The following is a 20,936-nucleotide window of genomic DNA, read 5'->3' as shown; positions in this document are numbered from 1 at the left end:
GCCAAGGCTGCAACCAAAACCAAATAAATAAGCACTCAGGGCAGGGCTTTGACATCAGTGCTGTTTACGCTTTCTAGGTGACGTGAATGAGCGGCCAAGGGTGAGGATCCCCGCACAGTGACGCTCTGCTGTTCTTGCTGTGTCCCCCCTCTGGGAGGACCTCTTTTTGAGGTGTTTACAGAACACAGAGAATGATACCAGGAAGTTGAGAAATTCATTACCCATGTGCTCAAGAATTTACTAATCTAGGAGGTTGATAATACATGTATTACGTTTACCCGCTAAGTAACATACAAGGCAGTACCAGGTTTGTTGATTTGGAGGAAAATACTAAGAACCTGGGATTTCAAGGATAGGCTCCAACGGTTCTCAGACTGCCAAACTAGTTTCTTATGTATATTTCCAGGTGGCTAAATAGTTGGAGATGGTTCTTGGCTTTAATCAGACATTCAGGTAATCAGTTCTATACAGTTAAGGATAAAGGAAATGCTGTCACATGGTGAATGACTATGAGCCCTACACCCCTTTGGTCTGCTGAGCATAATTATCTAAGTGTCTCTTGGAATGAGAGCTGCCCTTTTGGGGGATACTAGTTTTGTGTCAGGCAGTGGGCTAAAGGCATTGAATGTTAGGTTATTCAGTCTTCACAATCTATTGATAAAGGTTATTATTTTTAGCCCTAAATTATACCTGAGGGAACTCTAGCTTAGAAATGTAAGCAACAAACTTAGAGTTGATCACACATCTAGTATGTGCTGGGTCCAGCCACAAACTCACATCTCCTGATTCCCTGCCACTACAAGATACAGTACAGATTTGAACCCCGGTTTCAAACATGAAATCATACAATGAGACTGGGACGCCATCTGATAGTGGACTGGGGAGGGAATTGCCCCAGTTTAGGAGGAGCAATTAGAGGGGAGCACACTGATGTGGGACTTTATATGTAAATTTACTTTCCAGTTGGTTTGGAGGTAGCCTGTCTCAACAGTTACATTCATTGAGAAGGGCCTCTATATAAATTATGGCACTTCTGTTTGGTAGGAAACTACATAACTATTAAAAAGAATGAGGCAATACTGTATATATATGGATAAGAAAGAGGTCCAGGATATGTTAAGTAAATCAGCAAAAAATAGACTAGCCTGTACAGTATGCTAATTTTTAATTTATAAAACAAAAAAAAATATATGCATGAATTTGTTAGTAAATATAAGAATATCCTTGGAAAGATCCATGTGAAACTGGGAATGATAGATGCCCCTGCTGGAAGTGAGCTGTGTGCCCAGGGGATGAGGTCGAAGGAAAACAGACTTTCACTGGCGGTGCTGTTTGTCCTTTTGAGTGTTACACCATGTACATGAAGTTATTACCTGCTCAATCTTTCTGCTTGATGACAAAGACAGAATTCTCAGAATTCTCAATGGCAACAGTGGTGTTTGAAATAAGCTTACAAAATTGAGTGTTGGAAATCTTAGCAAAATGAGATATTTTATTTGGCAAACCAATGAAACAGGTTCATGTACTGGTCCTGAGTGGGGATAAGCAGATCATTGAAGGCATATATTGCTCAGCACATTTATACAGACTTTTATATGTGATTATTATTTAAATTTGTATGGTTTTTCTTTGAGGCAATTTTTTAAAAATGTAAGATCACTATCCAACCATATTTCTGAGTGGCTAAATTAATAAGTAGACTGGAAGGGCTCATATTGGAAATTGGAGATGTAAAATGTATGCAAAGTCCAAAATGTTTTTAGAAAGTATTTTTCTACTTTCCCTCCCCCAATTGACACACACAATTTGGAACATCAGATACTTGCTAATAGTACCTGAGAAACTTGGAACAGATGCTGTATGTCTTGGCTCCACATGATGAACTCCCTTCTGTTTCACTTATAATTAACATTTTGTTTAATTTTTACATCTGCCCTTTCCAGTAACATAAATATATATACACTCCAATAAAGAATCATTTTCCCCTCATGTCCATATCAAGTGCTTGAATGAATTTTTGTTAAGAAAAAAAGGAAGAATTCATTTTTCGCTCATAAAGTGATCTTTCTCCACTGTATTGAACAATTTCCTGGAATATTTCTTCTTGCTTTTCTTATACTGTCTGTCTGAAGACAAAGACTGAATTCATGAAGGCAGAGAGATTTGAGATCAGCCCTCAAGATTGAATTTTAGAAACACTAGTAGAAAGATCAAACATTTTATGAAGCATGTTTTACATTCAGGATTATACGTAACAATGCATTTCATTGCATAAAAAGAAAGGTGTAAGCTTGCTCCAAACCCATCATTTTTCCTCCTCTCTAAAGTAACCTTTTTATTTCTGAAGTTTTTTTTTTCACCTTTTGAAAAAATTGAAACTATGCCAGTCATATCAAACTTTCTTAAATTTGGACAATTTTCTGAAGCTTTGGCTATATTTGCAAAAATGTATGTGCAAGGTTCCTAAGAAATACTTTATTTGATTTGAGAGAGAGTATTAAAGGCAGAGTACTGAGAGGGACAGACTGACTACTAAAATCACCTTGGCAACTTCCTTAAAGAGATTCCTAAGTCACACCTTGAATTTCTGAAGCATAGCTTTAAGGATTTGGCCTGGAAATCTGCATTAAAAAATTTCCCAAGAGATTCAGATGCTTAGCCAGATTTAGAAACCTCTAAACTAGAAAATGGACATGATTATGAGCCGATTGGATTTCTGCCTTTAAAAAAATTTAGGCTGGGACAGAGAAATATGCCTTCTTGTCTTTGAGGTTACAGCTGTGCTTCAGACCCCTTCTTCCTGTCCCTGCTTGGCATCTCTCCACCTGTTGCTTCTTTTTCCTCTCAGTCTCTAGGTTCCAGTCTGCAAATACAACTTTCTACTTTTATTTGAATCTATCTCCCTACGTCTCAACAGCCTTGCCTTATTCTTCCTTTTATGCCCCATTTCTCCAAAAAGCCATGGCTTTGCTCTGCCTGGATTGGCTTAGCTCCAATTTCAGGGAAGAAGTGAAACTGTTGTTTCAAAAGTTGCCAAAGACACTTAAGTGTGAATTGCAGTGGTTCTTCTTCATACTTCATTGTGTCTTTTCTTCTGTGTAGTAAACTCCTGGAACTCTCCTCTCTGTGACTTCTGAGACATGAATCTCCCCTGGTCATTCTTCTCAGGCTACTTCCCAGCACCTCGTCATCCTCCACTGAGGATCTTTTGTTTGTTTTAATCAGCATAGTTCGTTTTCCCCAGTTTTGTTGAGAAGTAATCGACATATAACATTTTACTAGTTCAAGATGTATGACATAATGTTTTGATATATGTACGTATTGCCCGGTGACTACCATGATAAGGCTAGTTGACATGGTATCACCTCACATAGTTGCAATGTTTTTTTTTTTTCTTATGATGATAGCTTTCGAATGTGCAATACAGAATTGTTAACTATACTCACCATGCTATATGTTATATCCCCATAACATTTATCTTAATTGGAAGTTTTTACCTTTTGACCCTCTTCACCCATTTCCCCCACCTCTCTGCCCACCTCTGACAACCACTGATCTGCTCTCTGTATATATGAACTCAGTTTTTTAAATTCGACATATAAGTGAGATCGTATAATACTTCTCTTTCTCCATCTGACATATTTCACTTAACATAGTGCCTTCAAGATCCATCCATGTTGCTGCAAATGGCAAGATTTTCTTCTTTTTATAGTTGAATAATATTCCATTATTATGTAATCTATGTATATATGTATATGATATATATACACATCATACTTTATTCATCCCTCTATTATGGATACTTAGGTTGTTTCCATATCTTGACTATTGTAAATAATGCTGAATTGAACAAGGGGGTGCAGATATTTTTTCAAGATAGTCATTTTATTTCCTTTGGATTTATACCCAGATGTAAAATCCCTGGATTGTATAGTAGTTCTATTTTTAATTTTTTGAGGCACCTCCATACCGTTTTTCATAGTGGTTGCACCAATTTACATTCCCACCAACAGTGCACAATGATTCCCTTTTCTCCATATCTTCATCAACACTTAACCTCTTGTCTTTTTGATGGTAGCCATTCTGATAGGTGTGAAGTGACATCTCATTGTGAGTTTGACTTGCATTTCCCTGATTAGTGAGGTTTAGCACCTTTCATGTACCTGTTGGCCATCTGTATGTCCTCTAGGAAAAAAATGTCTAAGTCCTCTGACCATTTTTAAAAGTTTTTTTTTTTTTTTTGCTATTGACTTATAAGTTCCTCTTACACTTTGGATATTAACCCCTTATATATGTGATTATATGTTATATGTTATGATACATGATTTCAGATATCTTCTCCCATTCGGTAGGTTGGCTTTTCATTTGTTAATGATTTCCTTTGTTGTGCAGAAGCCTTTTAGTTTGGTGTAGTTAATTTTTTTCTTTTGTTGCCTTTGCATTTGGTATCAAATTAAAAAAAATCATTGCCAAGACTAGTGTTAAAGAGTTTAACCGCCATGTTTTCTTCTGGGAGTCTTATGGTTTCAGGTTTATGTACAAGTCTTTAATCCTTTTTGAGCTGATTTTTGTGTGTGGTGGAAGACAGTGGTCCAGTTTTATTCTTTTGCATGTGGTTGTCCAGTGTTCCCAGCAACATTTACTGAAGAGACTGTTGTATATTCATGGTTCCTTTGTTGTAAATTAATTGACCATATGTGTGTGTGTTTATTTCTGGGTTCTCTGTTCTGTTTTGTTGATCTACATGTCTGTTTTTATGACAATACAACACTGTTTTGATTACTATAACTTTGTAATATAGTTTGAAACCACTAAATGGCACTGAATGATCTGTTCTTTCTCAGATTGTTTTAGTTTTGGGAGGTCTTTTATGATTCCATACAAACTTTGAAATTGTTTGTTCTGTTTCTGTGAAAAATGCCATTGGAATTCCAATAAGGATTGCATTGAATCTGTAAATGGCTTTGGTTAGTAAATAGCTAAAGAAGGGAATATTTGAGCTGACAAATACTTCAGTACTTCACATAGTCTTTTATTCTGGAACCAGTAGAGTTAATGCCATGCAAATTACTCTGAACTACTATATTTTATGATATATTCCAAGTAATTTAATTTTCAGTCATGTTTTGGGGCTGTTTTTCCTTTGAAATATGAAACACATCTTCTTATGAATCTGTGAAATATTCTGAGGAAAACAAATTAAAAAACAAAGTGATCATTAATGTCCTTTTCAAGTCAGAAGTTCTATAAATAAACAGTAATGTTAGGAAATACATATCTTAATGACCAAAATGTTTGAAATAGTAATATTAAAAATCTAAGCTATTCTGAATTCTGAATCCAGTAAGGTTCTAAGTTTTGTTGGTTTTACCTCAAAATTCTTCACATCTGTATACGCTTTTTGCCCCTCTCCCCATCCCAGCTTAGAACCCTTAGACCTCTGAATTATTCTTGATCAAGCTCTTGTGCTAGATAATGCTTTCTAGCTTGGAATCCCATTATAATTAAAAAGATTTATTTGTTTATAAATTACATATATGCACCATTGTATTAATATTAATGTTATAAAATTAAACAAAAAGAAATGAAAATGTAATATTAGATATAAATACAGAGAGTGATTAGGATGGCAGCGTAGGATGGCCCTGAGTTTACCTCTTTCCATGGGCACAAAATTTATAACTATTTATAGATCAACTCTCGATGAGAAAGACTGAAATCTAGCAGAAAAGATCTTATACAGCTAAAGATATTAAAAAGGAAGCACAATGAGACATGTAGGAGAACAGAGACCTGGTATACTCAAGTCTTATACCCTTGGGGTAGGTGACCCACAAATAGAATAATTACAATTGCAGAAGTTCTCCTTAAGGAGCACAGGGGATCAAGTCTCACAATGAGATCCTCAGATGGGTCCTGTACCAGAAAGATGAGCCCCTAGAATATTTGGCTTTGAAAACCAGTGGGGCTTATTTTCAGGAGAACCAGAGGGCTGTCGAAATAAAATGCCACTATTAAATGAGGCACGCAAAATCTCACATGTTCCAGAACCCAGAGAAGAAGCAGAAATTTGGAAAAAGACTGGGTCAGGTCCACTTGCTGATTTTGGAGAGCCTCCCAGAGAAGTAGGAATCAATTGGAGCTCATTCAGGGAACATAAAAACTAGCCACATCCATGTTTTGGAGGTCATTCTACCACAAGGACACTGGTGATGGCAAGCATCATTTTGGAATCCTCTGTCTTGCTTATTAGAACTAGGACTTGACCCTGTGGGCACCAGTGCTGGGAGACCTCAAGAAAAGCAGCTAGTCAGGTGGAGAAACAGCCCCACCTACCAGCAGGTTCCTTAGGAACCCCTGAGCCCACAGCTGACTCGGGACCCAGCCCTGTCCATCAGAGGGCCCAGGATCCATTCCCATCCACAGCTGGGCTGACACACCAACTCCAGGACCACAGGACCCTGCAGCCAGAAACTCTGGGACCTGGATCAACCCACCAGTGAACTAGCATTAGCCCTGGGACCCAGCTCACGCATTAGTGGGTAGGCACCAGCCTCAGATCCCTTGGGGCTGAGCCCCAACCACCATAGGCGTACAACAACCCCAAGAACACTGCAGCACAAGCTGACTGCTCTGTCAGGACCCAGTCCACCCTAAGCAGGCCAGCACCAGCAATGAGACAACTGAGCCCCACTCCAAAAAGTACCACACCAAGATACACTGTAATTAAAATGGCAAAAATTAAAAGTAAAGAGACAGTATTAAAAGCAGCAAGGGAAAAGCAAAAAGTTATGTGCAAGCAAACTTCTGTAAGTCTATCAGCTCACTTTAGAGCAGAAACACTGCAGGCCAGAAGGGAGTGGCATGATAAAATGCTGAGAGGGAAAAACATACAACAAGAATACTCTGTCCAAACACTTATCCAGATTTGATGGAGAGATCAAAAGTTTTACAGACAAGCAAAAGCAAAAAGAGTTCAGCACCACCAAAACAGTTTTACAAGAAATGTTAAAGGGACTTCTTTAAGTAAAAAAGAAAAGGCTGCAGCTAGGAATATTAAAAGTACAAAAGGAAAAATCTCATTGTAAAGGTAAATATACAATAAAGGTAATAAATCAACCAGATATAAGCTAGTAGGAACGTTAAAAGACAAAAGTAGTAAAATCCATATCCATATAAAATATCCACAATAAATAATTAACGGACTCACAGGAGAAAAAGATGTAATATATATCCACAATAAATAATTATATATCCACAATATCCACAATAAATAATTAACGGACTCACAGGAGAAAAAGATGTAAAATATGATGTCAAAAAGTAAATGTGGCAGGAGGGCAGGAAAAATGCATGGTTGTTAAAATGTGTTTGAAATTAAGAGGTCAGCATTTAAAAAATAATTATATATATAGTGTATATATACCCCCTATATATATGTGTGTATGTATATATTTCCTCCAAGAAGGAAAGAGAGAGGACACAAATACACAAAATAAATGAAAATGGAGACATTAGAACCAACACCACAGAAATACAAAAAATCATAAGAGAATACTATGAACAACTATATGCCAATAAATTGGACAACTTAGAAGAAATGGACAAGTTTCTAGAAACTTACAGTCCACCAAAACTGAATCAAGAAGGAATAGATCACTTGAACAGACCAATCACTAGAAGTGAAATAGAATCAGCAAAACAAAACAAAACAAAACAAAAACTCCCTGCAAACAAAAGTCTAGGACCTGATGGCTTCACTGGGGAATTCTAGCAAATATACAGAGAAGAACTCATACCAGTCCTTCTCAAACTCTTCCAAAGATTGAAGGGGAAGAAACACTCCCAAACTCATTCTGCAAAGCCACCATATTACCCTGATCCAAAGTCAGACAAAGACACTACCAAAAAAGAAAGCTATAGGCCAATATCATTGATGAACATAGATGCAAAAATCCTCAACAAAATATTAGCAAATAGAATCCAAAACACATAAAAAAAGATCGTACACCATAATTGAGTTGGATTCATCTCAGGAACACACAGATGGCTCAACACAAGCAAATCAATCAACGTGATACACCGCATCAAAAAGAGAAAGGACAAAAATCATATGATCATTTCAATAGATGCAGAAAAAGCATTTGATAAAATTCAACACCCGTTATGATAAAAATTCTTACCAAAGTGGGTACGGAGGGAACATATCTCAACACAATAAAAACTATTTATGACAAGCTTTCAGCTAGCATAATACTCAATGGTGAAAAGCTGAAAACCTTCCCCCTAAAATCTGGAGCAAGACAAGGATGCCCACTCTCACCACTCCTATTCAATATAGTATTGGAACTCCTAGCCATAGCAATTAGACAGGAAAAAGAAATAAAACGGATTCAAATTGGAAAAGAAGTAAAATTGCCATTATATGCAGATGTCATGATACTATATGCAGAAAATCCTAAAGGCTCCACACAAAAACTACTAGAACTAATAAAAGAATTTGGCAAGGTTACAGGATACAAGAATAACCTACAGAAATCAGTCGCATTTCTTAACATTAACAATGAAATACCAGAAAAAGAGAGTAAAGAAACAATCCCTTTTAAAATTGCATAAAAAAAAACCAACTTAGAAATAAATCTGACCAAGGAAGTGAAAGACTTATACATGGAGAACTACAAAACACTGATTAAGGTAATTAAAGATAACTTAAATAAATGGAAATATATCCCATATTCTTGGATTGGAAGAATTAATATTGTTAAAATGGCCATACCACCCAAAGCAATCTACAGATTTAATGCAATCCCTATCAAATTACCCAGGACATTTTTCACAGAACTAGAACAAATAATCCTAAAATTTATATGGAATCACAAAGACCCAGAATTGCCAAAGTGTTACTGAAGAAAAAGAAAGAGTCTGGAGGAATAACCTTCCCAGACTTTGGACAATACTGCAGAGCTACAGTAATCAAAACAGCATGGTATTGTTACAAAAACAGACATATGAATCAATGGAACAGAATAGAGAGCCCAGAAATAAACCCACGAACTTTTGGTCAATTAATATTTGATGAAAGAGGCAAGAATATACAATGGAATAAAGACAGTCTCTTTAGCAAGTGGTGATGGGAAACCTGGACAGCTGCGTGTAAATCAATGAAGTTAGAACACTCCCCTCACACCATACACAAAAATAAACTCAAAATGGCTTAAAGACTTAAACATAAGACAAGACACTATAAACCTCTTAGAAGAAAACAGGCAAAATATTGTCCAACATAAATCTCAAAAATGTTCTCCTAATGCAGTCTACCCAAGCAATAGACATAAAAGCAAAAATAAACAAACGGGACCTAATTAAACTTACAAGCTTTTGCACAGCAAAGGAAACCATAAGCAAAACAAAAGGATAACCTACGGAATGGGAGGAAATATTTGCAAATGATGAGACTGATAAGGTCTTTATCACCAGAATATATAAAGAGCTCGTACAACTTAATAAGTAAAAAACAAACTACCTGATCCAAAAATAAACAGAAGACATAAACAAGTAATTCTCCAGTGAAGACATATAAATGACCAATAGGCACATGAAAAAATGCTCAATATCACTAATTATCAGAGAAATGCAAATCAAAACTACCATGAGGTATCACCTCACACCAGTCAGAATGGCCATCATTCAAAAGTCCACAAATGATAAATGCTGGAGACGCTGTAGAGAAAAGGGAACCCTCCTTCACTGTTGGTGGGAATGCAGTTTGGTGCAGCCATTATGGAAAACAGTATGGAGATTCCTCAAAAGACTAAAAATAGACTTACATATGACCCAGGAATCCTGCTCCTGGGCATATAACTAGAGGGAACCTTAATTCAAAAAGACACCTGCATCCCAGTGTTCACTGAAGCACTATTTACAATAGCCAAGACATGGAAACAACCTAAATGTCCATCAACAGATGACTGGATAAAGAAGCTGTGGTATATTTATACAATGGAATACTACTCAGCCATAAAAATGACAACATAACACCATTTGCATCAACATGGATGTCCCTGGAGAATGTCATTCTAAGTGAAGTAAGCCAAAGAAGAAAGAAAAATACCATAGGCTATCACTTATATGCAGAATCTGGAAAACAAAAAAGACAAATGAATTAATTTACAAAACAGAAACAAACTTAGACTCACAGACATAGAAAACAAACTTATGGTTACTAAGGGGGGAAGGGGTGGGAAAGGGTAAATAGGGAGTTTGAGATTTGCAGATAATAACTTACATATATGTATATTTATATAAAATAGATAAACAACAAGTTTATAATGTATAGCACAGGGAACCATATTCAATATCTTCTAGTAACTTTTGGTGAAAAAGAATAGGAAAATGAACATATGTATGTTCCTATATGACTGAAGTATTGTGCTATACACCAGAAGTTGACCTAACATTATAAATTGACTATACTTCAATAAAAATATATTAAATAAAAAAGTAATAAAATAAAACAGTGATTGTATCAAATGACAGGAGGGACATTATATAATGATCGAGTGAACAATCAAAGAAGAAGATATAACAATTGTAAATATATATGCTCTCAACATAGGAGCACCTATTTGCCTAGAAAAGATTATCCAACATACAGAGAGAAATTGTCATTAATAAAGTGATAGTACATTCTTAATACCCCACTTAGGACAATGGACAGATCACCCAGGCAGAAAATCAATAAGGAAACACTGGCTTTAAATGACACTTGAGTCCAAATGTTATGTATATAACATTTCATCCCCAAATGGCAGAATACACTTTCTTTTCAAAGTGCATATGGAACATTCTTACGTGCTTGTTCACAAAACAAGTCTCAAGACATTTAATAAAACTGAAGTCATATCAAGCATCTTTTTTGACCACAATGCTATGAGGGTAGAAATCAACTAAAAGAGTAAAACTGCAAAAAACACAAACACATGGAGGTTGAACAGTATGCTACTAAATTTAACCACTAAAGAAATCAAAGAAGAAAGAAAAAATACCTGAAGACAAATGAATATGAAAATACTATAATCCAAAACCTACAAGATGCTGCATAAGCAGTTCTAAGAAGGAATTTTACAGTGACACAGCTATCTTGGGCAACAAGAAAAATACAAATCAACAACCTAGTCTTAAACCTAAAGGAACTAGGAAAAGAAGAGCAAACAAAACCCGAAGTTAGTAGAAGGAAACAAATCATAAATATCAGACCAGAAAGAAATGAAAAAGAGACTAAAAATAAATTAAAGAGATTGCTACCAACAATTGCTAAAAAGTGGACAATCTTGAAGAAACCACAAACTGCTAGAAATGTGCAACTTCTCAAGAGTGAACCAGGAAGAAATAGACAATGTAAGCAGAGAAATTACTTCTAAAGAAATTGAATCAGTAATAAAGAAAATTCCCAACAAACAAAAGTTCAGGCTTTACAGATGAATTCTGCCAAACATTTAGAGAAGAGTGAATACTTAGCCATCTCAGAGGCTGGGATCATTTCCAGACTCATTCTCTGAGACCAGCATCACTCTGATACCAAAACCCAGAAAGATAATCACACACAAAAAACGAAAATTGCAGGCCAGTATCAGTGATAAAAATAGATGCAAAAATCCTCCACAGAATTTCAGCTCCTGAATTCAATAATACATTTAAAGGTTCACATACCATGATCAATCAAGTGAGACTTATCCCATGGATAAAAGGATGGTTCAATATCCATAAATCAGTCCATGTGCTACACTACATTAACAAATTGAAGAACAAATATCATATGATCATCTTCATAGATGCATAAAAACCTTCTGAAAAGTTCCATTTCCATTCATGATAAAAAACTCTCAGCAAAGGGGTATAGAAAATACATGCCTCAACGTAATAAAGGGCTGCATATGACAAGCCCACAAGTGACATCATACTCAGTGGTGAAAAGCTGAAAGCATTTCCTGTAAGCTGAAGAACAAGACAAGGATGTCCACTCTTGCCACTTGTATTTAACATAATTTTGGAAGTCCTAGACATAGCAATCTCACAAGGAAAAAGAAATGAAGGAATCCAAACTGGAGGTGAAGAAGTTAAAATGTTACTGTTTGCAAATGATGATACTATACATAGAAAATCTTAAACATGCTACTAGAAACTACTAGAACTCATCAATGAATTTGGTAAAGTTGTAAAATACAAAATTAATATATGGAAATCTCTTTTTTCCAAAGAAGACACACAGATGGCCAACATGCTTATGAAAAATGTTCAACATCATATCATCAGGGAAATGCAAATCACAACCACAATGAAATATCACCTCACACCTATCAAAATGATTACTATCAAAAATATATATTTCACACACACACACACACACACACACACACACACACATACATATGTATGAGTATTACTCAGCCATGAAAACAGAATGAAATCTTGCCATTTGCAACAACATGGATGGACCTAGAGAGTATTATCCTAAGTGAAGTAACCAGACAGAGGAAGACAAATATTGTATGGTTTCACTGATGTGTGGAATCTAAGAAACAAAACAAATGAACAAACATAATAAAACAGAGTTATGGAAATGGAGAACAAACAGATGGTTGCCAGAGGGGAGGGAGTCGGGGGAGGAGAGAAATAGATGAGGGAGTTTAAGAGGTACAGACTTCCAGTTGCAAAATTAATGTGTCATGGGTATGAAAGGTATAGTGTGGGGTAAATAGTCATTAAATATGTAATATCTTTGTATTGTGTCAGATCTTAACTGGATTATGGTGGTGATCATTTCAAAATTTACAGAAATATCAAATTACTGTGTTGTGTAACAGGAGCTAACATAGGTTTGTAGGTCAGTTATGATCCCCAAACAAAAAAGAGATCAATTTTGTGATTACCAGACATGGGGTGGTGGGGGAGAGGGAATTGGAAGAAGGCAGTCAAAAGGTACAAACTTTCAGTTATAAGGTATGTAAGTACTAGGGATGTGATGTACAACAGAATGTAATATAATTAACACTGCATATGTTATATATGAAAGTTGTTAAGAGAGTAAATTCTAAGAGTTCTCATCATAAGAAAAAGAAATTTCTTTAATCTTGTATCAATGAGATGATGGGTATTCCCTAAACATAGTGTGATAATCATGTCTTGATGTATGTAAGTGAGATCATGCTGTGCACCTTAAACTTACACGGTGCTGCATGTCAATTAAGGCTCAATAATGCTGAAAGGAAAAGAAATTTTAAAAAATACATTTTTTTCCAGAAAAGTAAAATATAAAAAAGCATTTCTTCTTGCCCCCCAGTGGGTGTCCTTGCACACTCCTTGAGTTGATATGCTCCATTCTTGTCCAGACTGTAGTGGTAACTTCTAAACTGGTCTCACGACTTCCAAACTTGTCCTTTTTTCTTTTTTTTTCACTCTGTTTCTGTCACATCTTAACCCATGTGTCAGTGACCCTTTAAAAGTGTAAATCTAATCATATCACTCACCTTTCAACTCTTCTTTGATTCTAAATTGACAAAAAGATAAAGTAGAAATTTCTTAGACGATCACATGAGGCTTTGCATTTTTCAGACTGATTTCCTCATAATGACCTATGTTCTAGCCATGGGAACTACTCAGTTTTCTGAGTAGTTTAGTAACAGAAATTTAGTAAAGTATTCTTCACACTTTAAATTTTTATTGCAAATAGTGTTTCTCTAACTGGAATTGTCTTCCTTTGTTGGCCATTTTTTACTCATATTTAACCTTTGAGGTAGTCCCCAAATTCTGTCCTCTGTTACATAGCCCCTGATCATTTTTGCCAGTTAACCATTTCCCCCCTTACTGATCATTTTGAAATGTATAGAAATATAAAATTTCAATATTTTGCATTTCATGGATTTATTGCAGGAGTCTACCTCTAAATTGAGCTGCTAGAAACTAGTGATCTGACATGTTGTTTTCAGTATCTATGGCAACCAAATTATCTGTGGTGGTTAGAACAATGCCTGGAACATAACAGTATAAGTTTGTGCAATAAATAAATGAATGGGCCCATACCAAAACCATTACAGAAAATGCTACATATTCTATCTGATGGCAAATACTACTTTACAAAAAATTTTACTGTAGTATAGAGAGATCGTTTACCCAAGATCAAATATTCAGCATCTTGGGATAAAATCCTGAATTTAATATTACATAAGAAATTTGGTGATGGAATTGGTAAAAAGACCTGGTGTTTGAAATGCTTACACCAGTGTCCCTCCTGTGTATCAACCCTGATTGCTACTTAAAGGAGGACTGAATTATGAAGTTTATTTACACTGAGTTTTGACATATACCATCTGTATGTAGCCAAATGATGTTTGCAGTTGATTTTCAGTAGTGTTCATCATATTCAAGAAACAGGTTTACTTGTATTCCTGTTTCATTTAAACTTGTAAAAATAAGAATGCATGTTGAGTTTTTATTAAATTCTCATTTAATGTTTGTTAATATGATGGTTTTTTTTCCTTTACTATGATGTAGTGTTATATTGATTTATTTCCTGATATTGGACCATCCTTGAATTCCTGTACCATATTTTCCTTGGTCAAGGCATTATTTTTCTGATAGTAATGTTTTATATATCTGCAGACAGTTCACCTGGCTCTTTTGCAGTTATCTTCATAAGAGTAATGGATTTCTGTTGTTTACATGAAAATGTTAAGCAGTGTAATTCTTCATTATATTTTAGAAAACATTGGAAATAAGCACTGAATCAAACTTAATCCAAAAGTTGAATTTAGATATGAAAGTTCTAACAGTTCAAACAAGTCAGGAATATGATGGCTAACATTTATAAGTGCTAAATTGTGCTAGTTTCTTTTTTAACTGCTTTATATTTATTAACCCATTTAAATCCTGTGACATTCCTGTGAAACACAAATTATTATCCCCATTTTGGGACTGGGTAACTGAGACACATAGATGCAAAGTACTGAGGGCCACATAGATGGGAAATGGTAGAGTAAGGATTTGAACTCAAGCGTTCTGGCTCTACATTCTTTAAAATTATGCAGTATTCCCCTAGCATGACACTGGGAGAAACACAAATTCCAAGAATTATTTGTTCAAAGACAAAATCTGACAATCATTGTTAATATGTGACTGACTAAACAATGTAGAATTTATAAGAGAAATACCATAGCTATATATCATCTATTAATATAACAATGTAGATTGGGGAATAACTGTATTTAACTATTTAAAAACCTAAATATTATCAAAGTAATACTCCTTTTTTTTTATCTTTCAGCAATCTTGATACAGAAGAACTATGTGGTAAGTTTCTTTAAGGCTTATCAAACCCGTCACTTTAGAATAAAAAAGAACACTGTCTTATATACTTCTGCATACCCTGAAATTTATGTCATAGACTAAGAGTTCTGGAATAAAGTAAAAAATATGAGATCTGGAGGAATTTATCTTTATCCATGGGTTTGCCCAAGCATATATTTCACTGAGGAAAGAGTTGGGCCTTTCTAATTTATTCAAAAGAGGATAATTGTTACTGCAATTAGTATATTCAGTTTCACAAGAACAAATCTCCACCAGCTTGAATATATTTTTAAATTGGTGCTTAATACAACTTCATTATTCCCTTCAAATACATTGTGCGGAGCCTTTTGTTATGGTTTTACAAAGATGACCCCTTGACATGTAAAAACAACTTTGTCCCATACCTTCTTAAACCATTCTGGAATGTCACTTGCAAAACAAGTGATTCGATAGGAAGAGATGTCTTAACAAATTCCTGATTTAATGGCCTCTTTATTTACTTGCTTCATTTTTTATGGGTAGAAACAAAAGTCATAGGCTAGAAATATAAAAAGGCAAATATTTTTGAGATTTATTCTTTGTTATGTAAAATTTGTTTTCTGTAATAATAGAATTAGATTAGGAAACTTCTCTATACTTACTAAGAAAGCTTTGACTAGAATTTCCCCCCATAGTTTTAGTTAGGGAACTAGATAGGGGGTTTTAATTCATTTGTCCAGTAATTACTCCCAGTGTGTGTTCTAATCCTCCCCCTTCTGTTTTAGGATATGCATTTTAACTTCTAGGGTGGTTTCATTTCTTATTATTTTGTGAATATAAAGTAAATATATTCTAATCAAAATGGATTCTAATCAAAATCAAAAGCTTCAGTTCTAACAAGTAAAATGTGTCTACTCACATCCAGTGCCAATCCCCCCTTGTGCCTGGTGAGACAGGGCAGTGTTTGATCGGCATAGAAAATGGATTTCATGTGCTGTTTCATAGATGTCAATTAAAAAGGTCCAGGTTCCTAAAACTTTCATTCTGTTGTTTTTACTTAGTTGACCAAATTATGGAATTATAGAATTCACAATCTATTAAAATAAAATATAGATATTTATTATTTTAGTTTTGAAAGTAATATTTAGCTATTTTTAAAAATTTAGCATCGCAGAATTATGTAAGTGTGTAAGAGTCAAAGTAACTGTATAACTGATGTAAGTGTATAAGTGTCAAAGTCTCTGTCACGCACCTCTTTTTCCCGATAGTGATCTCCACTGCTAACCGCTTAGAGTGTATCGTTCCAAACATTTTTATGCATATATTGACATTGATATATGTGTGTATATATTTTTTCCAACAGTGAAATCTTACTATGTGATCAGTACAGGTGCACACTTTTCTACCTCATTTGATTAAAAAGGCTGCATAGCGCCCCATTTACCTTAACTTTTTCTACCCAGCCCTTTTAGTGGGTTTTCTGGTTGTTTCCAGCTGCCCACTGGGACAACAGCCCTGAAGTAAATGTCCGCGTGTATTCTCTTTCCACTCTTGTACAGGTAGTTGTGTATGTAGTTACTCAGTCAGAAGTTCTTCCAATGTGCATGCCCACCAGTAGTGTACAGACAAGTCAACATTCCCTTTCATAAATAGCTTTTAGGCCATAACTTACTCCTATCAGTCGATGCATACCTTGATTTTAATTAGGTAATTGTGTCTGAACTCTAGCATGAGTCTCTGATTTTCTGTTTGTGCCATCTTTTATCTGTGATCTAAAATCTACTGGGAGCAAAATTATTACTTTCCTGATCTTACCCAGCTTCTGACTGTCTTTAAACTCTTATTCGTATTTACTGAACTATTTTGCAAATCTTGAGCTTGGGAGCTGAGTATTTTGAGATATTTATAGATGGGTGATGAATAATTGCAAAGAACGTTCAAGTAGCTAGAGTGCTTGATCTGAAAGCATATCTATTAGAAAGCCTCATGAGCAAGGTTGAATACATTCGATGGTCTTAAGTTTTCATCTAGTTAGTTTTTGCCTAACAAGTATTAAATTATTTTAAAAGTTATATGAAGTCTATAAATAAGATCTGTAAAACTGAGGGTACAGGAAACTCCCATAAAAACTACAGAAGCCTCATATGGCATGTTCATTTAAGTAGCTATGCCCAAGGCCCCCTAGTCAGACTGTAGAGAAGCTTGCATTGCCAGAGCCTGGGCAGTGCTGAAGGTCCTGCCAGCTGTCTGGGTGCTAGAAAAACAAGTAGTCTCTACTTCAGGCTGTTAGAACTGTGGCTATTTGGCACATTTATAAAATCACCAAAACCAGTTGTAGAACGGTTTGAGTGACATTGATCTCTATTCTTTCAAAATAACTCAGTCTTAGATTTCCACCTCATGCCTTTGTTCAGAGTCATCTCTGACCCCTTTCTCTGTCTTTCTCTTTCTCTCTCTGCCATCTCAGTTATTTTCTCTCCTGCCTGGTGTTACTGCTTGGGAAATTACTGCAAGGTGCACACTGTGAGTCTTGTCTAAACTCATGAACATGACTTGTGAGATCAGTTCCCAGTGTGGCCTTTGTGGCAGCTGTAAGTTCTCTGGTTCTGACTTGGAATTCCTGGGTCACACCTGAAAACTCAACAATTTGGACGATTGAGATGCAGGATAGAAAAATCTCTGTAATTCGGTGATGTGACACCACTAATGAAGTACAGTAGGCACAGGAGGAACTAACCTTTGGTTAGCATTTTAATAGAGACGATGTTGCATTAATATCCATGAGGAGATAATCTGCTTTCTGACAGGTAATTTATGAAATACATTTGTTTATAACTCTTGCTCTATTCTTTCATCATACTCATTGTCCAGATTTACTTTTCAAAAATTCTTCAGTTAAACTGAGGAGAATTTGTTTTTACACATTTCCATATGTGCTATAAATTCTGTTTTGCTCTTGCCCGTGGAACCCTACTGGTTTGCAAATTGGCCATTGTATACAGAGGGCACAGGGAGACCGAAGAAAGAGGCAGACCACTCCAAGTTGGTAGGTGCCAGGTTTAATAGACACAGGAAGTTACATACAAGGCTTGTCTTGGGCAGCTGCAAAAGAAATAGATCTCTGCACCCTCCCGCCAGAATCTTAAAAGTTTATAAAGAAGCCTTAACTAGATTTAGTCATGTATACCATCCAAACTGCTTTCTCAAGGATGTGTCCTTGAAAATGACTCCCACTGTGGGAGTGATGGGGAACACATGCATTCCAAGGACAGGAGAAGGAATGAGGATCTTCCAATTGCCCAGGTATTAGCTTACAGGTCAACCAGTAGTCACGTCCTCTACATGACCTTCTCCACACTGACGTACATCTTTCAATAAAAGTAAGTCTTTTCTCCTAGAAGTTCTCCTAGTTACAAAAGACAAGAGTTTGAAGGGTAAATATTTGTTCTGAATCTTTCTTTCCCTGATGCCAAACACATTTGCCCAGCTCACTTTGGTACCATTTTAAAAATAAGGAACATGAGTCATAATAACAGGAATAAAACATTAGTCAAAACTCAGCCGCTCCCAAAGCCATCACTGGCTTTCCTTCCCTGCTTGCCATATCTCGGGGTATGCAGATATACTGCTGAAACTTCAGGGTCCTCCCCACTTCCGCCTCAAGCTTTGGTATGACCTGTGGTCCTTGTTCTGTGACTCAATTGCTCCTGGAAGTTGATACTAGCTACTCTCGTCTCTCCTTTTGATGGTTACACCAACACTCCCCAAACCTTCCTCAGTGTATCCAGGTAACTATTTTAATAGGAAAAATTTGAGGTTGTCATTCTTCTTTTCAGAGTTGTTCCATGGCTTCCCATCGCCCATAGAGGTTCTCAAATTTAATCTGCCTCATAATCTCTAGTGAGCCTGTAAAACATGATGAAGCTTGGGCCTCAACACAAAGATTCCAATTTAATAGATGAGACCTTGTCAAAATATTCATTTCTGACAAGTACTCTAGAGCAGTGCTTCTCAAACTTAACACGTGCCTACAGCTCACCTGGGGGCTTGTTAAAATGCAGATTCTGCCTCAGGAGGATGAGGTCGGCTTGAGGTGCTGCATTCTAACAAGTTCACAGGTGTTGCTGATGCTGCTGGTCCACAGGCCACAGTTTGAGCAGTGAGGCTGCGGGGAATTCTCTAGAGGATCCGATGCCGATGGTCAAAAACACCGACCTAGACTGAAGGATAAAGTTTAGAGCACCTAGCAGGGAACATTTCCAGCACATTCAGCCTCCTGTCTCATCACTGGTGTGCAGCATTCTGCTTCTTTGCTGTCTCTTATCTTTATATATCTCCCAGGTCTATCCTTTATGTTCCAGCAATGCTAAACTACCCACACTCCTGCAGACGTGACTTCCATGCCTTTGTTTACCCTCCCTCTGATTGTCCAGCGGACTCCTGTTTACTGTTAATGCAGGCCTCATTGGTGTCTCCTCCATGAAGCGCTCTCTGACTCCCGCCGGGTGGGTGTGGGCAGTCTTTGCCCTGTACTGAGATTGCACCTTGTACCCGGCTCTCGAGCCATTGTCTTGGACAACGATCATGTGTATAGCAGTTGTTTTTTTTTCTTTCTTGAATGTTTATTTCCTCTACTTGATTGTAGGCTCCTTAAAATAGAGGCTCTGTCTTTTTATCTTTGTGTTCCAAGTTCCTAGTATAGCACTTTGCACATAGACGGCATTAAATGCGTGTGTTAAGTGGTGGGATGAGAAGATGAACCCTCAGCATGACCAAGTGGAGAGAGAATGATCTCGTTTTTGTCTCCATTAAATGTCTCTGACTTTTTCATCTAAATTCCCTCTTTTCAGTTCATTGGAGCCCTACACATGTCTGTCAGTGTGTGAATTATACAATACTTTGAATGATACTTCACTGCACCACCTCAAAATGACCCTTACAGTTAGATTCACAACTTCAGCTCCTGCCAGAGCTTGAATGTTGTAATTCTCTCTTCTCAGAGTTATTTCCTTTGTGATCTAGTATATTGCTTGGGGAGTGGTTGTTTTTTCCTGACTGCTTGGATGGATGGGAGGAAAGAAGGAAGGAAGGCTGGAAGGCAGGCAGGCAGGCTAGATCGGTGTCCCCTCCAAAGCCTCTGACCATTGTCTTCTCTTGTGCTTTATCAGCACGTGCCTGCGTGCATTTGATTTCAGAGTGGAAAGACAACTTACATTCTTTCCAGGGACCTTCACTGATTAAGCCAAATAGCTTCTATATGAGTTGAAGTATTTATTTTATCTATGTTTTTATTGAAGCGTAGTTGATTTACAATATTGTGTCAGTTTTAGGTGCTGATTAGCATGCTGATTCAGTATTTTTGCAGATTATATTACATTATAGGTCATTACAAGATAATGGGTATAATTCCCTGTGCTGTACTGTGTATCCTTGTTGCTTGTCTATTTTACATATAGGAGTTTGTATCTGATAATCCCATAACCCTAATTTGTCCCTCCCCCTTCTCTCTCCTCTTTGGTAACCACAAGTTTTTTCTATGTCTGTGAGTCTGTTTCTGTTTTACATATAGATTCATTTGTATTATTTTTTAGAATCTATATATAAGTGATACATAG

General features: G+C 36.3%; 1 protein-coding gene across 1 annotated transcript in view; it reads left to right on the top strand.

Annotated features, from left to right (window-relative positions):
- NECAB1 (N-terminal EF-hand calcium binding protein 1) overlaps positions 1–20,936 on the top strand; it is a 233,463-nt gene that overhangs the window by 90,568 nt on the left and 121,959 nt on the right. Inside the window, exon 4 of the mRNA XM_031439294.2 lies at positions 15,320–15,345. Coding sequence (XP_031295154.2) covers positions 15,320–15,345 — 26 coding nt within the window. The remainder of the gene's footprint in view (positions 1–15,319; positions 15,346–20,936) is intronic.

This window comes from Camelus dromedarius, chromosome 20 (assembly GCF_036321535.1).
Source record: "Camelus dromedarius isolate mCamDro1 chromosome 20, mCamDro1.pat, whole genome shotgun sequence".
Lineage (NCBI taxonomy): Eukaryota > Metazoa > Chordata > Mammalia > Artiodactyla > Camelidae > Camelus > Camelus dromedarius.
This window is presented reverse-complemented; position numbering and strand designations above follow the sequence as displayed.